Source organism: Nerophis ophidion, linkage group LG01 (genome assembly GCF_033978795.1).
Source record: "Nerophis ophidion isolate RoL-2023_Sa linkage group LG01, RoL_Noph_v1.0, whole genome shotgun sequence".
Lineage (NCBI taxonomy): Eukaryota > Metazoa > Chordata > Actinopteri > Syngnathiformes > Syngnathidae > Nerophis > Nerophis ophidion.
This window is the reverse complement of record NC_084611.1, coordinates 43,608,496-43,627,792: the sequence shown is the minus strand read 5'-3', so window position 1 is coordinate 43,627,792 and position 19,297 is coordinate 43,608,496. Positions and strand designations below refer to the sequence as shown.

Sequence of the window (19,297 nt, the reverse complement as noted above, 5' to 3'; positions counted from 1 at the left end):
TTCTCAAAACAGCTGAATTTTCTTGTCATACAGGATCTTTGATTATTGTTTTCGACATGCATTTCTTAATACAGCAGAATGTTCCCGTCATACAGAATCTTTGATTAGTGTTTTAGTAGTGTATTTATAAAAACAGCAACATTTTCCTGTCAGGGAGGATCTTTGATTACTATCCTGTTTTTGTAGTGTATTTATAAAAACAGCAACATTTTTCTGTCATAGAGGATCTTTGACTAGTGTTTTTTTGTAGTAGGTCCTTGAAAACAGCAAAGCGCAACTTTTTTTTATAGAGGATGAAGTGTATTTTTGTGTAGGTCGTCAAAAACAGCAGCACCCTCCTGTCATAGAGAGTATCTTCAAATAGCTTTTTTTCATTGCATCCCCAAAAACAGCAGAGCATTACTGTCACATTGAACATGTTTAAATAGTGTATAAGCTCGACTGTCCAACAAAGGGTCTTTGACTAGTGTTTTAGTAGGTCGTCAAAAACAGCAGAAAGATGCTATCATAGAGGTGATCTTTAAAAACTTTGTTTTTTTGTTAGTTCGTCTCCAAAAACAGTTTTTGAAATGCATTTCTGTAAACTGCAGAATTTTTTTGTCATACAGGATCTTTGATTAGCGTTTCCGACATGCATTTCTTAATACAGCAGAATGTTCCTGTCATACAGGATCTTTGATTAGTGTGTTTCTGGTCTATTTTCCTGTCATAGAGGATCTTTGACTAGTGTTTTTTTTTGTAGTAGGTCCTTGAAAACAGCAAAGCGAAACTTTTTTTTTTATAGAGGATCAAGTGTATTTTTTGTAGCTCCTCAAAAACAGCAGCACCCTCCTGAGAGAGTATCTTCAAATAGCGTTTTTTCATTGCATCCCCAAAAACAGCAGAGCATTACTGTCACACTGAGAATTTTTAAATACTCAAATGTCACGCTTAATAATTTGTCCCGCGGCCCGGGTGTGGGGGGGGTGTCCTTTTTTTAAAAATGTTTTATTTTTTTCTTTGTCATGAAAAAGGGAGGTTTTTGTGGTTGGTGCACTAATCGTAAGTGTATATTGTGTTTTTTATGTTGATTTCATAAAAAAAAATTAAAGAAAATAAAACTTTTTTTTTTTTTTTTTTTAAATAATAATTAATAGATAATTATTCTGCGGCCCGGTGGTTGGGGACCACTGATATAGAGGATCTTTAAAAAGCGTTTTTAAATGCTTACTATTGAAAACAGCAACACTTTCCCATCATAGAGGATCTTTGACTAATAGTTTTAAGTCGACTGCTCCTGTCATATAGAGGTTTTGTGACTAGTTTGTAGTAGGTCCCAAAAACAACACAACTCAAATATCATATGGAGGATCTTTAACTAGCGTTTTTGAAGTGCATTCCTAAAAACGGCAGAATTATCCTGTCAAAGAGGATCTTTGACTCATGTTTTAGTCTAGTGCTCCTGTCATATAGAGGTTTTGTACTAGCTTGTAGTAGGTCCTAAAAACAGCACAACTCAAATGTCATATAGAGGATCTTTGACTAGCGTTTTATTCAAAGTGCATATTCTCAAAACACCAAAATTTCCCTCGCATAAAGGATCTTTGACTAATATTTTTTGTTCGAGTGCTCCTGTCTTTTAGAGGTTTTGTGACTAGTTTGTAGTAGGTCCCAAAAACAGCACAACTCAATTGTCTTGTAGAGGATCTTTGACTTGCGTTTTTGAAGCGCATTCCTAAAAACAGCAGAATTATCCTATCATAGAGGATCTTTGACTACTGTTTTCTGGTCGAGTAATTCTGTCATTTAGAGGTTTTGTGACAAGTTTGTAGTAGGTGCCAAAAACAGCACAACTCAAACGTCATATAGAGGATCTTTGACTTGCGTTTTTGAAGTGCATTCCTACAAACATCAGAATTACCCTATTATAGAGGATCTTTGACTAATGTTTTTAGTTAGGTACTCTTATCATTTAGAGGTTTTGTGACTAGTTTGTAGTAGCTCCCAAAAACAGCACAACTCAAACGTCATATAAAGGATCTTTGACTAGCGTTTTATTCGAAGCGCATATTCTTAAAACAGCAAGATTTTCCTTGCATAAAGGATCTTTGACTAATATTTTTTAGTCGAGTGCTCCTGTCTTTTAGAGGTTTTGTGACTAGTTTGTAGTAGGTCCCAAAAACAGCACAACTCAAATGTCATATAGAGGATCTTTGACTCGCATTTTTGAAGTGCATTCCTAAAAACAGCACAATTATACTATCATAGAGGATCTTTGACCTCTGTTTTTTTAGTCGAGTAGTTCTGTCATTTAGAGGTTTTGTGACAAGTTTGTAGTAGGTGCCAAAAACAGCACAACTCAAATGTCATATTGAGGCTCTTTGAGTAGCGTTTTTGAAGTGCATTCCTAAAAATGTAAGAGTTATCCTGTCAAAGAGGATCTTTGAGTGTTTTTAGCCGAGTAGTCCTGTCATTTAGAGGTTTTGTGACTAGTTTGTAGTAGGTCCCAAAAACAGCACTACTTAAATGTCATACAAAGGGTCTTTGACAAGCCTTTTTTAAATGCATATTCCTAAAAACAGCAAAATTCTCCTGTCATGGAGGATCTTTGACTACTGTTTTTTAGTTGAGTCCTGCTGTCTTTTAGAGGTTTTGTGACTAGTTTGTAGTGGGTCCCAAAAACAGCACAACTGAAATGTCATATAAAGGATCTTTGACTAGCGTTTTTTAAATGCATATTCCTAAAAACAGCAAAAATATCCTGTCATTGAGGATCTTTGACTACTGTTTTTTAGTCGAGTGCTCCTGTCATTTAGAGGTTTTGTGACAAATTTGTAATAGGTCCCAAAAATAGCACAACTCAAATGCCATATAAAGGATCTTTGACTAGCGTTTTTAAATGCATATTCCTAAAAACAGCAAAATTCTCCTGTCATAGAGGATCTTTGAATACTGTTTTTTAGTCGAGTGCTGCTGTCTTTTAGAGGTTTTGTGACTAGTTTGTAGTAGGTCCCAAAAACAGCACAACTTAAATGTCATATAGAGTATCTTTGACTCACGTTTTTGAAGTGCGTTCCTAAAAATGGAAGTTATCCTGTCAAAGAGGATCTTTGAGTGTTTTTAGTCGAGCTCTCCTGTCATTTAGAGGTTTTGTGACAAGTTTGTAGTAGGTGCCAAAAAATGCACAACTCAAATGTCATATTGAGGCTCTTTGAGTAGCATTTTTGAAGTGCATTCCTAAAAATTTAAGAGTTATCCTGTCAAAGAGGATCTTTGAGTGTTTTTAGCCGAGTAGTCCTGTCATTTAGAGGTTTTGTGACTAGTTTGTAGTAGGTCCCAACAACAGCACAACTTAAATGTCATACAAAGGGTCTTTGACAGGCGTTTTTTAAATGCATATTCCTAAAAACAGCTAAATTCTCCTGTCATGGAGGATCTTTGACTACTGATTTTTTAGTTGAGTCCTGCTGTCTTTTAGAGGTTTTGTGACTACTTTTGTAGTTGGTCCCAAAAACAGCACAACACAAATGTCATATAAAGGATCTTTGACTAGCGTTTTTAAATGCATATTCCTAAAAACAGCAAAATTCTCCTGTCATTGAGGATCTTTGACTACTGTTTTTAAGTCGAGTGCTGCTGTCTTTTAGAGGTTTTGTGACTAGTTTGTAGTAGGTCCCAAAAACAGCACAACTTAAATGTCATATAGAGTATCTTTGACTCACGTTTTTGAAGTGCGTTCCTAAAAATGGAAGTTATCCTGTCAAAGAGGATCTTTGAGTGTTTTTAGTCGAGCTCTCCTGTCATTTAGAGGTTTTGTGACTAGTTTGTAGTAGGTCCCAAAAACAGCACCACTCAAATGTCATATAGAGGATCTTTGACTCGCGTTTTTGAAGTGCATTCCTAAAAACAGCTTGATTATATTATCATAGAGGATCTTTGACTACTGTTTTTGAGTCGAGTGCTCCTGTCTTTAGAGGTTTTGTGACTAGTTTGTAGTAGGTCCCAAAAACAGCACAACTCAAATGAGGATCTTTGACTAGCGTTTTTGAAGTGCATATTCCTAAAAAAAGCAAAATGTTCCTCTCATAGAGGATCTTTGACTAACTTGATTTGTTGTCAAAAGCAGAAGATATCTCCCGTGTCACGCGGGGTGTGTGACGAGTGTGTTCTCAGCAGGTCCTGAAGGAAGGAACCCACTCACTTTTCTGTATTAAATACAAAAGTGTTGTTTGGAGCCTTGGCGGAGGTAACAGCATGAAAAGTGGTCAATGACAGACTAACATGTAACGTCTTCAGATCACACGCTCGCAGTACCAGAACGGCCTGATGGCGTCCCGCCTGGAAAGCACGCCGCAGTCTCCCGAGAGCGTCCACCAACTGGCTCGCGTGGCCTTGAACACGCCCGCCGCCACCTCCAACAACGCCCTCAACGACCTAGGGGTGGACGCCGCCATCACGGAGAACGGGCCCGACGAGACCACGCTGCTGCTCCTCAACGAGCAGAACTTGGCCCACGCCGCCAACAACCACAGCCAGCAGGAGAACAGCCTGTGAGGCTCCGCCCCCCCGGCCATGCCCCCACCATCACCCCGCCCTGACCCGCGCACGTTTGCACGCATGCACTATTATGATTGGACGTTTGCCGGGGAGGGGAGGAGTCACAAACCCCGCCTTCATTTATCCTCGGTTCCCTTCTTGTGATTGGACCACTAAGCTCCTCCCCCTCGCACGTCATGCCGCCTCTTCCCTTTTCCCGGACGACGAGACTCAGGGAGACTCCGCCCCCTCATCGCACATCGTGTGTGTGGCCGAAAGCGTCGTGTTGTTTGCTTGCCCCGCCCACAAAATGGAAGTCCCGCTTCGTCCGCACAGCTGAAGTCCAATCGAAATTGTCCAATATTCCGTAGAGAGTTTTATTGTTGGTGACAATCAGTGCGATGATGAATGTAGCGTTGGTGTGTTCGTGCGTCACAGGAAGCAAAATGTGTCCAGTTAGTTGGCTTTAAGAGATCGCAAATTTCATTTATTTGCTGCGAGCGTTACGGGGCCACACTGCGGCGAGCGAGCAGGAAGAGTTGTTAGTCGCTACCTTACAAGAACTAATTTCCCGAGAGTAAAGTTGTAAATATTGCGAGGAAAAAGTCACCATGTCAGGAGAATAACGTAAAAAAAGAGGACTTTTAAGTAGTCGCAACATTAGCATCTCACTTTAATGTGGTGAAAATGACAAATCTCCACGGAATATTTCACATCTATCGGATTATTGCTATGATGTTTTTATCGTAGAAGCTACTTTGTCATCAGAAAAATAATACTTTATCCCCGCAACTCTTTTCTCATAAAATGAATACTTTTCCCCTGACATTATTAGCATCTCATTGTCATTTTTGCTTTTTCCTCATTCAATTACGACTTTTTCCTCGTGAAGTTACAACTTTACTTCTGTAATATTTCAACATTATATTCATTAGTACATAATATGACATTGAAATATTACTCCAGTAGTGGTGTCAATTTTTGGGGGGGTAAAACATTTATAAAAATGTTCGCAATAGTTTGACACAAAATGGCAACTTTTCAGTCGTAAAATTACAATTATTTTGCCATAGTTCAACTTAAATCCTGTTAATCGAATACTTTTCTCCTTGGCATCATATTCTCATTTTTGCTTTTTCCTCGTTAAATTGCGACTTTTTCCTCGTAAAGTTACATCTTTTCTTCAATAAAATTTCAACATAGTACTCATTAGAACATAATACGACATTGAAATATTACTCTAGTAGTGATGTCAATTTTTGGGGGGGTAAAAAAATTTAGAAAACATATCGCAATAGTACGACACAAAATGGCAACTTTTCCATCGTAAAATTTCGATTATTTCGCCATAGTTCAACTTGAATCCCGTTAAACGCATACTTTTCTCCTTACAATATTAGCATCATATTCTCATTTTTGATTTTTCCTCGCTAAATTACGACTTTTTCCTCGTGAAGTTACAACTTTTCTTCTTTAATATTTCAACATGATACTCATCAGTATGTGATAAGACATTGAAATATTACTCCAGTAAATATGTCAGTTCTATTTTTGTAAAAATTTTTGACACATTTTCGCAATAGTACGACACAAAATGGAATTAATATTCCACATTAATTATTGTGACATTTTTCTTATTTTTTTTTTACTCTTCTTTTTTTTTGCACTCTTCTCAGTGTGGCCCTCGTAGTACTTTTGAAAAGCACCGTATTTTTGTGCGAAATGTGATATCATTTCTTATGCCTCACGGTGAGATGTTTTTTGGGGGGGGGGGGGGGTTATGGGGGGTTCGTCGTTGAAATGTGAGACGATGACACACACTCCAACTTTTTGGTTTGACTGTAACTTCTTAAAGGAACACAACAACAACAACGACGAGCATTGTGCTTTCTTTGCTTGCAACTGTAATTCCTACAAATAATAATAATAATAATAATAATAATGATAACGATGATAATGGCTTCCCTTGGTGAGACACTGACAACAGAAGAAGGCTGCTGCTGCTCTCCTTTTTATTTTTATTTTTTTAATTGGCAGGTAAATTTATGTCTAATGATCACAGGGCATTGTGGGATTTTTCCGGGTTGTAAACGTTGGCCTTTCCAGTTGACTGTGAATTGTTTTTGTTTTTTTAATGCAGCATCACCTTTTTGTCGAATGAATGGTACATTAAAAACTCATTAAATTGCATTAGTGTGCATATTAACATCCAGTACTGTGCAAAAGTCCATGTATTGTTTCATTCTGCGACTTACACGTTTTTCGCCGCTTTCCCTTGGCATAAAACGTAATATTTTGCACGTGTTGTTGAATATTATCAAGAAATAAAACACTTGTGTGGTACATGGGCCAAAGAAAACGGCTGTAAACCTGTTTGTAATATTCTCAGCAATACAATGAATCACCATAATGACTTCTTTGAAAACTTTTAAGTAACTCAGTTAGTCGTGCGGGTATAGAAAATAAAATGATATTCTACGCCAGGGGTGTCCAAACTTTTTCCACTTAGGGCCACAGACTGAAAAATCAAAGCAAGCGGGGGCCATTTTGACGTTTTTTGGCGCTTTCCCTCGGCATGAACTGTAATATTTTGCCGCTTTCCCTCGGCATAAAATGTTATATTTTGCACGTGTTGTTGAATATTATCAAGAAATAAAACACTTGTGTGGTACATGGGCCAAAGAAAACGGCTGTAAACCTGTTTGTAATATTCTCAGCAATACAATAAAATCACCAAAATGCAGGGGTGTCTAAAGTGCGGCCCGGGGGCCACTTGGGGCCCGCAGGTCATTCTTTAACGGCCCCACGGCACATTTTGAAAATACAATTGAAAAAAATAAAAAAACATAAAAAGTGGTATAAAAGCGCAAACAGGTGAAATGTAACAAGAAAATGTTGCAATGCTTTGATAACACAAAGCTGCCATGCAGGCTTTTTCTTTCTTTAAAAAATAATAATGAATCAAAATCAATGTCATTTTGAATTATTGACCTATTCAAGGCTTCAATTACGTCACGTTAAATATTCCACTTTGAGATATTTTTGGGGGAAAATATTGCATATTTTGTGTTTTGCAATATAAAAAAACTGAGCTGTTTTTTTTTTTTAAAGAAGGGCCTAAAACAAACAAACAAAAAACATAAACAACAATAAAACTTAAAATTGATGGATATATCTGAAGCTGATCTCGAGATTATTGTACTAAAAGTAAACAGTAAAAAAAATGTATTATTTATTTTTTAACACTTTAATGAGTAGGACACTTTTGGATCCCCAATAATTTTGGTGTCATTTGTTTTTAATGGTCATTGCTCAAAAAATAATAATGAATCAAAATCCAAAATTAAGGCTCCAATTATTATATAATCTCAAATATTCCACCTAAAAAAGTTATTGGGTGAAAATATTGCATATTTTGTGTTTTTTCCTTCTTTTTTTCTAATGTTGATCTGGATGTTTAAAACTTGAATAATAATAATAAAAATAATAATACTGAATAATGACACATTTTTTATATTTTTTGGGGACCAAACCCTTTGGGGTCCCCGGGATCATAACTGAGTGGAGGCCTAAATGTATATTTTTTTATACATATATTGTATTGGTTTTTAAAATAAAAATTATGAAAATGGGCCCCGCTTGATTTGATTTTTCAGTGGGCGGCCCTCAGTGGAAAAAGTTTGGACACCCCTGCCATAATTACTTCTTTGAAAGCTTTTAAGTAACTCAGTTAGTCATGTGGGTATAGAAAATAAATGATAGTCTACGCGTATGCAGTACTAACATTATTGTGGGCACGTATTGCTAAAATAGCTACTTAAAATAGGAGGCGGAAGGAAAACTAGATCCTCCCAATACAATGTCAATAAGCCTTTTTTTAATATTAATTTAGAAGTATCCACTCAATAAAAATAACATTAGATCAATCCCAGCAAAATGTCGATACTGGAACTCGAGAATCTACATTTTTTGGCATCGACGTAAGCATATCTACGCCCTGGTCTTGAACAGGGAGTAATTAGCCTGCTCGCTAACAAAGAAGTCAACAACATCCACTGGTGACTTTTGCTCAGTATTTTTTTGTGTGTCAATACTGCGGGAGTATTTTGCCAAAGAGTCGTTTTATTTTGGATATTTTTGTACGTCAGGCGTCACGCTGCCTTTAAGGGAACACTAAAAGTACCTTGCAGTACTTTTACGAAGAGAGCCTCTTGTTGTGTTTAAAAGCACTTTATTAGCAACCTCGTCGACTACCACATCCTAAAAAAAAAAGCCACAAATATGCCAAAGTTTTTATGTCGCAATAATGGAAAAAAAGTACTCTCCAGGATTTTATCACAATTTCAAAATGAAACTGCTTTTTTTCCCCCAAGCAATTATTCACCATTGTGTTGCCTTCACTGTCCCTTTGTCATTTTGACACTTTCTTACCTGCTTTCAATGAAATCAAACTGTTGTTTTTTTTTGTTCCGGGTGCCTGAATGTTTTTGTACCTCAAAAAACAACACTGTCGATGATGATTGTCTGATGCCGAATACCTTCTATTTTTTTTTCTTGTTTTAGTTTTCGTGGTCGCTAAAGTTGTTTCCACACTGATCGGGAACAGCGGGAATGCCGAACGGAAAAAAAAAACTTCACCAAAAAAAAAAAAAAACACACAAAACTGTCCTTCATTCCCGACGGTGCGCTTTATTAAGAAATCCCCAAATGAAAGGTGTAAATAGTGTTTTATAATTTCCTGTCTTAATGAGTTTTTATGATGATGATGATGATGATGGATGTTATTATTAATAAACCTGAGATCTATTTCTCTATGATGACGCTTGGTGCTGGGATTTTTTTGGGGGGGTGTTGCATGAAATCGGGAGACAAAATTGCAAAGCAAGGTGTAAATGTAAAGAGGATATGTAATAAAATGACAATAAGCAAGGTGTAAATGTAATAAAATGCCAAATATGTTTTTTAGAGGCCAGACAAAAAGTCATAAAATCACAGCTTTGTTTTACAATGTTATTGTCCTGGTTTTGCCGCCTTTCCACCAAACATTTGCCATTTGCTTCAAAAGGAAATTAAATATTAACTGTAAAAAAGGTTTGATTACCACCCTTCACCTTGATCTGATTTGATAAATACAATTTAAAATATGAATGTAAACGGTGAACAAAATTGCCATTTGTTGCCTGTCCCTGCTGACCTAAATTAGACTTCACAGTCAAATTGAAATCCCTCCGAATTGGTAACTTCTACGTATTTGTCTCACTCTTCAAACCTCCTCAGATGTGTTGCAGTTAATAATTTGAAAAGAAATTCAAATTTTAGTCGTTCTCACTCAGTGCTGTTACCCCCTCTGAAAAGTCACATGGTCCACCGGAGGATCAGAGAGAACCTCTGCAAGGCTAATTTTATATATATATATATATATATATATGTATATATATATAATGTGTGTGTATATATGTATATATACATGTATATATACATATATATGTATGTATGTATATATGTTTTATACATATATTCATACGCATGTATATTATATATACGTAAATATATATACATGTATATATAGGTATATATTCGGTATATATGTATGTATATATATTAACATATATATGTATATATACAAACATTTATGTATGTATATATATATATACTGTATGTATATGTACAGTATATGTATTTACATATGGGGACGGCATGGCGCAGCTGGGAGAGTGGTTGTGCCAGCTACCTGAGGCTTCCTGGTTCGATCTCCACCTTCTACCAACCTCGTCACGTCTGTTGTGTCCTCGAGCAAGACACTTCACCCTTGCTCCTGATGGGTGGTGGTTAGGGCCTTGCATGGCAACTCCCGCCATCAGTGTGTGTGAAAATAGTTGAATGTGGAAATAGTGTCAAAGCGCTTTGACTACCTTGTAGGTAGAAAAGCGCTATACAAGTATAACCCATTTACCTTATTTTTATTTTTATATATATATATATATATATATATATATATATATATATGTGTGTGTGTGTGTGTGTGTGTGTGTGTGAGACATTCCAAGGATAATAGGGACTGGGTTAAATCTCAGCACATTTCTTTTGAGTGACTGTTCTGTACTTAGTGCCAACAGGCTATTATCATCAATCATATATGACATGTATTTGCTAATAATTTGCTAATAACTCACTCCTGTTACTGTCAGCAGTGTTACTTCAATGAGTCATATTTAGCCATTTTAGGCTCCTCCTTGTTGCATAGTTTTAGTCTGGCAGTACTATCATGTTATTGTCCTTTTTTGAAATAATCCCTCAATGCGGTTGTAGGATCTGATTCACATCACCGCACTGACCCAAATATAGGACGACCCCGAAAATAAGACAAAAAACCCTTTTTCAAGACCCCTACCAAGGCCTGTATGAAACACTACACAGCAGATATAAGACGGCACATTGTCAGTTTCAAACACTGATGACATCTATTAAACAGACAAAGAAGTAAGGAATTAAACAGAGACAGAATTCAATTTAGCTCAATTGAGGATTAACGTCTGGGCTGTATTCTTTGTACAGTCTTCCACCACGCTCTGACCAAAGATTGTACGCCGCCTCTTTTATTTGGACTTTCCCTGATTAACATGGCAACAGCTATTTCTAAGGGAAGGGGGGTCCTAAACAGTCATTGCCTCTGGTTACAAAGCAGTTCAAAGAAAAGGTGCCTGGAGGGGGGTCAGGTCCTACTACTCTCCGCTTTGCAGATCTCAGGTGAAGACGAAATCTTTCTGTGGATTACATAAACCAAAGAAACGGACACCTTCATGTCGCTTTCCATCATACACAGTGGAGTTTGACGCCGGGAACTCATGGCAATCACAAAGTTTTGTGATAACTTGGATACATTTATGCTGACACACATCTTTTCTTTAGTGGGAACATTACTGTCTTATATTTGGGGTATATACGATGTGGTACTGGCATGAAATATTCATATGCAGTTACCATCACCCATGTCAATGGCAACTCTCTTTTTTTTTTTCAAAAGTCAGAATAAAACATGTCGTCCTTTAATCCTGACTCTTTCCTGCTAATAATGCTTTTTTATTAGCTTCAGCGCTACAAACCCCATCCAATTCAAGACTTCTATCTAAAAGTCTTCCTTTTTCCGCTCCTCATTGCTGCATCGTGTTATTCTCGGAAGTATTATTTTTCTCTTTAAAAAATTCCACCCCTCATTTTAGGAGACCTGATTCATATTGTCGCACTGACCCAAATACAAGACGACTTCGAATACAAGATGATCTTTTTTTCCAAGACCAGTGGCAAGGCCTGGGTAAGTCCGCGTCTTTTACGACTGTTTTCCTGAGGCGTTAAAATGGCCGTCTTATATCCTGGGTGAATACAACATGGCGCTGGCGATAAAGTGTAGCATTTTTACCCCCCGGGTATCTGAAAAGTCAATACTTTAATAACCCACATAAGTGGGAACTACAAATTAAAAAAGGCAGAAATTAACTTTATTCTCGCGTGATGTCTGGTTATTTTTGTTTTTAAAAATTCCAATCATGATGTTATAGGATCTCTACACAGCAAATATAAGACGACTCATCGCTTTAGACTATTGTAATATATTTGGGGTAAATACGAGCTAAAATATACAACTTTTACAACGCCGTTCTTGCAAACTCGGTACTTTGCTAGCGTACATACCTTTTTTTTTTTTTTTTTTTTTTTTTTTTCGCAACTTTTTTCACCTGTTCATGCTACGTCATTTGCCAGATCCAGTTCAAGACTTCCATAGAAAAGTGGAGCGTTTTAGGCTCTTCCTGACTACATAGCTTCATTAGTGTAATATCAGCTTGTTTTTGTAGAAAAAAATTCCAACCTGATTTATATTACAGCACGGGCCCAAATATAAGACAATTTTTTTCAAGACCTCTGGTAAATGGCTACACAGCAGATATACCCTCGTCGATCAATAAAGTTTGTCTAAGTCTAAGTCATGGCTTTGGACTATTGTAATGACTGTCTTATATTCCGGGTAAATACCAGCTAAAATATACAACTTTTACAACTCCATACTTGCAAACTCGGTACTTTGCTACCCAACATACCTTCGTTTTTTTTCCCGCAACTTTTTTCACCTGTTCATGCTACATCATTAGACAGATCCAGTTCAAGACTTCCATAGAAAAGTGGAGCGTTTTAGACTCCTCCAGACTGCATAGCTTCATTAGTGTAATATCAGCTTGTTTTTGTTGAAATTGTTTGTACCCTTAACTGTTTTAGGACCCAATTCCTGTTACAGCATGGACCCAAATATAAAACTTTTTTTTTTTTTAAAGACCTCTGGCAAATGGCTACAAAGCAAATATACCTTTGTGGATCAATAAAGTTTGTCTAGGTGTAAATCTAAATCATCGCTTCAAACTATTGTAATGACCGTCTTATATTCGGGGTAAATACAAGCGAAAATATACAACTTTTACAACTATGTACTTGCAAACTCAGTACTTTGCTAGCCAACATAACTTTTTTTAAATCTATTTTTTTCGCAACTTTTTTCACCTGTTCATGCTACGTCATTAGCCAGATCCAGTTCAAGACTTCCATAAAAAAGTGGAGCGTTTTAGGCTCCTCCTGGCTGCATAGCTTCATTACTGTAATATCAGCTTGTTTTTGTAGAAAAAAATTCCAACCTGATTCATATTACAGCATGGGCCCAAATATAAGACGATTTTTTTAAAGACCTGTGGCAAATGGCTACACAGCAAATATACCCTTGTGGATCAATAAAGTTTGTCTAAATCTGAGTCGTCGCTTCGGACTATTGTAATGACCGTCTTATATTCGGAGTAAATACGAGCTAAAATATAACATTTTTAAAAGTCCGTACTTGCAAACTCTGTACTTTGCTACCCAACATACCTTTTTTTAATGTATTTTTTCGTAACTTTTTTGCCTGTTCATGCTACGTCATTAGCCAGATCCAGTTCAAGACTTCCATAGAAAAGTGGAGCATTTTAGGCTCCTCCTGGCTGCATAGCTTCATTAGTTTAATATCAGCTTGTTTTTCTTGAAAAAAATGGAACCCGTAACTGTTTTAGGACCGAATTCATGTTACAGCACGTACCCAAATATAAGACAATTTTTTTTAAAGACCTGTGGCAAATGGCTACACAGCAAATATACCCTTGTGGATCAATAAAGTTTGTCTAAGTCTAAGTCATCGCTTCGGACTATAGTAATGACTTTGCTACCCGACATACCTTTATTTTTATCGCAATTTTTTTCACCTGTTCATGCTACGTCAGCCAGATCCAGTTCAAGACTTCCATAAAAAAGTGGAGCGTTGTAGACTCCTCCTGGCTGCATAGCTTCATTAGTGTAATATCAGCTTGTTTTTGTAGAAAAAAATTCCAACATGATTCATATTACAGCACGGGCCCAAATATAAGACGATTTTTTAAAGACCTCTGGCAAATGGCTACACAGCAAATATAACCTTGTGGATCAATAAAGTTTGTCTAAGTCTAAGTCTGAGTCGTCGCTTCGGACTATTGTAATGTCCGTCTTATATTCGGAGTAAATACGAGCTAAAATATACAACTTTTACAACGCCATACTTGCAAACACGGTACTTTGCTACCCAACATACCTTTTTTTTAATGTATTTTTTCGTAACTTTTTTCGCCTGTTTATGCTACGTCATTAGCCAGATCCAGTTCAAGACTTCCATTGAAAAGTGGAGCGTTTTAGGCTTCATTAATGTAAAATCAGCTTGTTTTTCTTGAAAAAAATGGAACCCGTAACTGTTTTAGAACCCAATTTATGTTACAGCACGTCCCTAAATATAAGACAATTTTTTTTTTAAAGACCTGCGGCAAATGGCTACACAGCAAATATACCCTTGTGGATCAATAAAGTTTGTCTAAGTCTAAGTCATCGCTTCAGACTATTTTAATGACCGTCTTATATTCGGGTAAATACGAGTTAAAATTTACAACTTTTAATACTCTGTATTTGCAAAGTCGGTACTTTGCTACCCAACATACCTTTTTTTTTTTTAATCGCAACTTTTTTTGCCTGTTCATGCTACGTCATTTGCCAGATCCAGTTCAAGACGTCCATAAGAAAGTGGAGCGTTTTAGACTCCTCCTGGCTGCATAGCTTCATTAGTGTAATATCAGCTTGTTTTTGTAGAAAAAAATTCCAACATGATTCATATTACAGCACGGGCCCAAATATAAGCCAATTTTTTTAAGACCTGTGGCAAATGGCTACACAGCGGATATAACCTTGTGGATCAATAAAGTTTGTCTGAGTCTAAGTCTGAGTCGTCGTTTCGGACTATTGGAATGACCGTCTTATATCCGGAGTAAATATGAGCCAAAATATAGAACTTTTACAACGCCGTACTTGCAAACTCGGTACTTTGCTACCCAACATACCTTTTTTTTAATGTATTTTTTCGTAACTTTTTTTGCCTGTTCATGCTACGTCATTAGCCAGATCCAGTTCAAGACTTCCATAGAAAAGTGAAGCGTTTTAGGCTTCATTAGTGTAATATCAGCTTGTTTTTCTTGAAAAAAATGGAACCCGTAACTGTTTTAGGACCCAATTCATGTTACAGCACGTCCCCAAATATAAGACGATTTTTTTTAAAGACCTGCGGCAAATGGCTACACAGCAAATATACCCTTGTGGATCAATAAAGTGTGTCTAAGTCTAAGTCATCGCTTCAGACTATTGGAATGACCGTCTTATATTCGGGTAAATACGAGTTAAAATTTACAACTTTTAATACTCGGTATTTGCAAAGTCGGTACTTTGCTACCCAACATACCTTTTTTTTTTTTTATCGCAACTTTTTTCGCCTGTTCATGCTACGTCATTAGACAGATCCAGTTCAATATTTCCATAGGAAAGTGGAGCGTTTTAGGCTCCTCCTGGCTGCATAGCTTCATTAGTGTAATATCAGCTTGTTTTTGTAGAAAAAAATTCCAACATGATTCATATTACAGCACGGGCCCAATATAAGACGATTTTTGAAAGACCTCTGGCAAATGGCTACACAGCAAATATACCCATGCGGATCAATAAAGTTTGTTTAAGTCTAAGTCATGGCTTTGGACTATTGTAATGACTGTCTTATTTTCGGGGTAAATACAAGCTAAAATAAACAACTTTTACAAGTCCGTACTTGCAAACACAGTACTTTTCTACCCAACATACCTTTTTTTTTTTTTTTTTATGGCAACTTTTTTTTGCCTGTATCAGGGGCATCGCCAGACATATTTCACTGGGGCACGTGCCCCACTGTTGATCTGCAGTGCCCCAGTGAAAATTTCACCAATTAAAAAAAAACGCTTCAGAGTTTTAAGTCTACATAACATAGACAACAGCGAACATATTACTTAGTGTGGTAATTGATTGCTACTGTATTCCTAACAATGAGCACATGGCTATTTAATATGGTAATTTATTCACGTGTGGATCGAGACTTCAGTTGAGAGAGAGAGAGAGAGAGAGAGAGAGAGAGAGAGAGACGGAATGCGAATCACTGCGTGAGGTAGGTAACGTTAGCCAACAACAATTTGTTAATTACATTATTTTGATTTTGATTTGACTCAAACTGTAACTCCTAGATGGATATCAGAAAGTTATTCGCCCGCAGCAGAGAAGAAGCAGCAGGAATGAGAGATGTAAGTGAAGTCCTAGCTAGCTAGGCAACATCATTGTCTTAAGTTGATGCTAAGTTAGCTAACATTATTCCTTGTATCAAGACAAACATATTCATTTGCTGTATTAGCTGTCGGGGGAATTTCCAATGAACATGAAACATAATGTTGATTATTGTCTGCTGGTTCTGCATCAATGATGATTTGGAGTAAGCATGTGTGAGTTGAGTGCTTCTCAAATGGTTTATCTTCAGGAAGAAAAACATTTTCCCATATCATCAAGTCGTAAGCCAAATTCTTAAATCATTCAAGTTTATTTCACAGACAAATAGCACAGTAGACTTGTCTTGTTAATCGGTGTGACTTTGACTAAAATAATCTTGTTTTGTCACCAGAACAATGGCTACAGCTAAAGCATCTGGTTTTGTTTCCAGAAAAAATAGTAACATTTCTGTATTTGTTTTCAGAAAGATGGCTGAAAATATCGGGTTTTGTTGCCCCCCATTTAGATTTTTAAAACATATATGTCCATGTCTGTCCTGAGTCCTCCTCCAACTTGTTAGTCGGTTTGCCTTTTGCTAAAATACTCACTAATAGTCACTAGAAAAATGGCTAAAAATATCTGGTTTTGTTGCCACAATTTGATTTTTCTCTCCCTAAACTTTTTTTTTTTCATGCACACATCTGACTGCGACTCACTGAAAATTACGCACAACCACTTTTATGTCACGACCCAGCAGTTGGGAACCACTGGTCAACTGTATAACAGTTACTGTAATATTTCCATGTCTGTCCAGAGTGATTGACCACTTTGCAAAAATGAAAACGAGACGTTACAGTTTACTTCTCAGAAAATGATTCCCTGAACAGACACACAACAGTTGTTCATTTATTCTACTACTGTGGCTTTATTGTTGTGTGTATATTTTATAGTTTTGTGTATCTGAAATAGGATTCGCCACATTGCCATAAATGGAAATTAAATAATATAAAAGAACCCAGAGATGTAGGTGTGCTTTATTTTTTGTTTTACTTTTGTAGATGTTAAATTTGCAGAAGATTACTGCAATATATATTTCAAAAAGATTCATTGCTCTTCCTTTTTGCTTTTACCAGTAGCAGTTTAGAAGTCTGGAGTAAAAAAGTGCACAAGTAGGTCAAATGCATTAGTTAATTTCAGGTGGTTAATCAAAGATCCATACAACATAATCTGATATGATTTCATAGTTTAAAGCACTATTTATGTATTTTTTATGATAAATAAGTGCTAAAAAATATTTTTGCTTGCGCGCTTTGCACGCTCACATGAATTATTTGTGCCCCAGGTGTGCCCCAGTACAGTATTAGGTCTAGTGACGCCCCTGGCCTGTACATGCTTGAAAAAATAAAGCAGATCCAGTTCAAGACTTCAGTAGAAAAGTTGAGCGTTTTAGGCTCCTCCTTGATATTACAAGCGTAAGTCATCGTTTAAATATAGTTGCAAATTTAATTGGCCTGTTTCTTTTTTCTATTGGCTGTCGTGGCCAAAAAATGCATGATGGGAAGACGTCACATAGCGCGTGCGGGAATGGAGGGGGCGCTGGAAACGTTAAAGAAGATAACAAAACCACTCCTGCCGCTCGTTTCCAGGCGGGACACAAAGACCAGGAAGCGAAACTCCTTTTTTTGTTGTTGCATCACTGGGAATTTCGGAAACTGGCCTGCTGAGACATGAAGGAGCTGCAGGAACAACGATAACAAACACAGGTGGTGCAACACACCTTTCTACTCGGCAGTAGTAAACAACTACATTTCATCTCGTAATGCACCTTGAGCAAGACGTGAGAAATAGTAGACCAGGTTCTCGCTTGTGGGGCTTTCAAACAAAAAGCCTCGGGATATGCGATGAAAATTACATAACAATTGCAAGTGATAGTGAACAACTACATGAAATATTAATGTCAATCTGATAGTGAACAACTACATGAAAAATAGTGTCAATCTGATAGTGAACAACAACATGAAACATTAAAGTCAATCTGATAGTGAACAACTTCATGAAACAGTGTCAATCTGTTAGTAAACAACTACATGAAACATTAGTGTCAATTTGATAGTGAACAACTACATTAAATATTAATGTCAATCTGATAGTCAACAAGTACATGAAATATTAGTGTTAATTCGAAAGTGAACAATTACATGAAATATTAGTGCCAATCTGATAGTGAACAACTACATGAAACGGTGTCAATCTGATAGTAAACAACTACATGAAACATAAGTGTCAATCTGATAGTGAACAATTACATGAAATATTGGTGTCAATTTGATAGTAAACACATACATGAAATGCTATTGTCAATCTGACAGTAAACAATTACATTAAATATTATTGTCCATCTGATAGTAAACAACTAAATGAAACATAAGTGTCAGTCTGATAGTGAACAACTACATGACATATTAGTGTCAATCTGATATTGAACAACTACATGAAACGTTAGTGTCTGATAGTGAACAACTACATGAAACTGTGTCAATCTGATAGTAAACAACTACATGAAACTTTAGCGTCAATCTGATAGGGAACAATTACATGAAATATTAGTGTCAATCTGATGGTCAAAAACTACATGAAATATTAGTGTCAATCTGATAGTGAACAACTACATGACATATTAGTGTCAATCTGATAGTGAACAACTACATGAAACATTAGTGTCAATCTGATAGTGAACAATTACATGAAATATTAGTGTCAATCTGATATTGAACAACTACATGAAACATTAGTGTCTGATAGTGAACAACTACATGAAACTGTGTCAATCTGATAGTAAACAACTACATGAAACTTTAGCGTCTATCTGATAGTGAACAATTACATGAAATATTAGTGTCAATCTGATGGTCAAAAACTACATGAAATATTAGTGTCAATCGCATAGTGAACAATTACATGACATATTAGTGTCAATCTGATAGTGAACAACTACATGAAACATTAGGTTCAATCTGATAGTGAACAATTACATGAAATATTAGTGTCAATCTGATAGTGAACGACTACATGAAATATTAGTGTCAATCTGATAGTGAACAACTACATGAAATATTAGTGTCAATCTGATAGTGAACAA

At 36.5% G+C, this 19,297-nt stretch overlaps 1 protein-coding gene across 3 annotated transcripts in view; it reads left to right on the top strand.

Annotated features, from left to right (window-relative positions):
* LOC133555080 (metal transporter CNNM4-like) overlaps positions 1 to 9,335 on the top strand; it is a 131,707-nt gene extending 122,372 nt beyond the window's left edge. For all 3 annotated transcript variants that reach the window (XM_061904565.1, XM_061904555.1, XM_061904549.1), the window contains one exon: positions 4,276 to 9,335. In XM_061904565.1, the coding sequence (XP_061760549.1) occupies positions 4,276 to 4,533 (258 nt within the window). In that variant the 3' untranslated portion in view covers positions 4,534 to 9,335. The remainder of the gene's footprint in view (positions 1 to 4,275) is intronic.
* Positions 9,336 to 19,297: the final 9,962 nt, after the last annotated feature.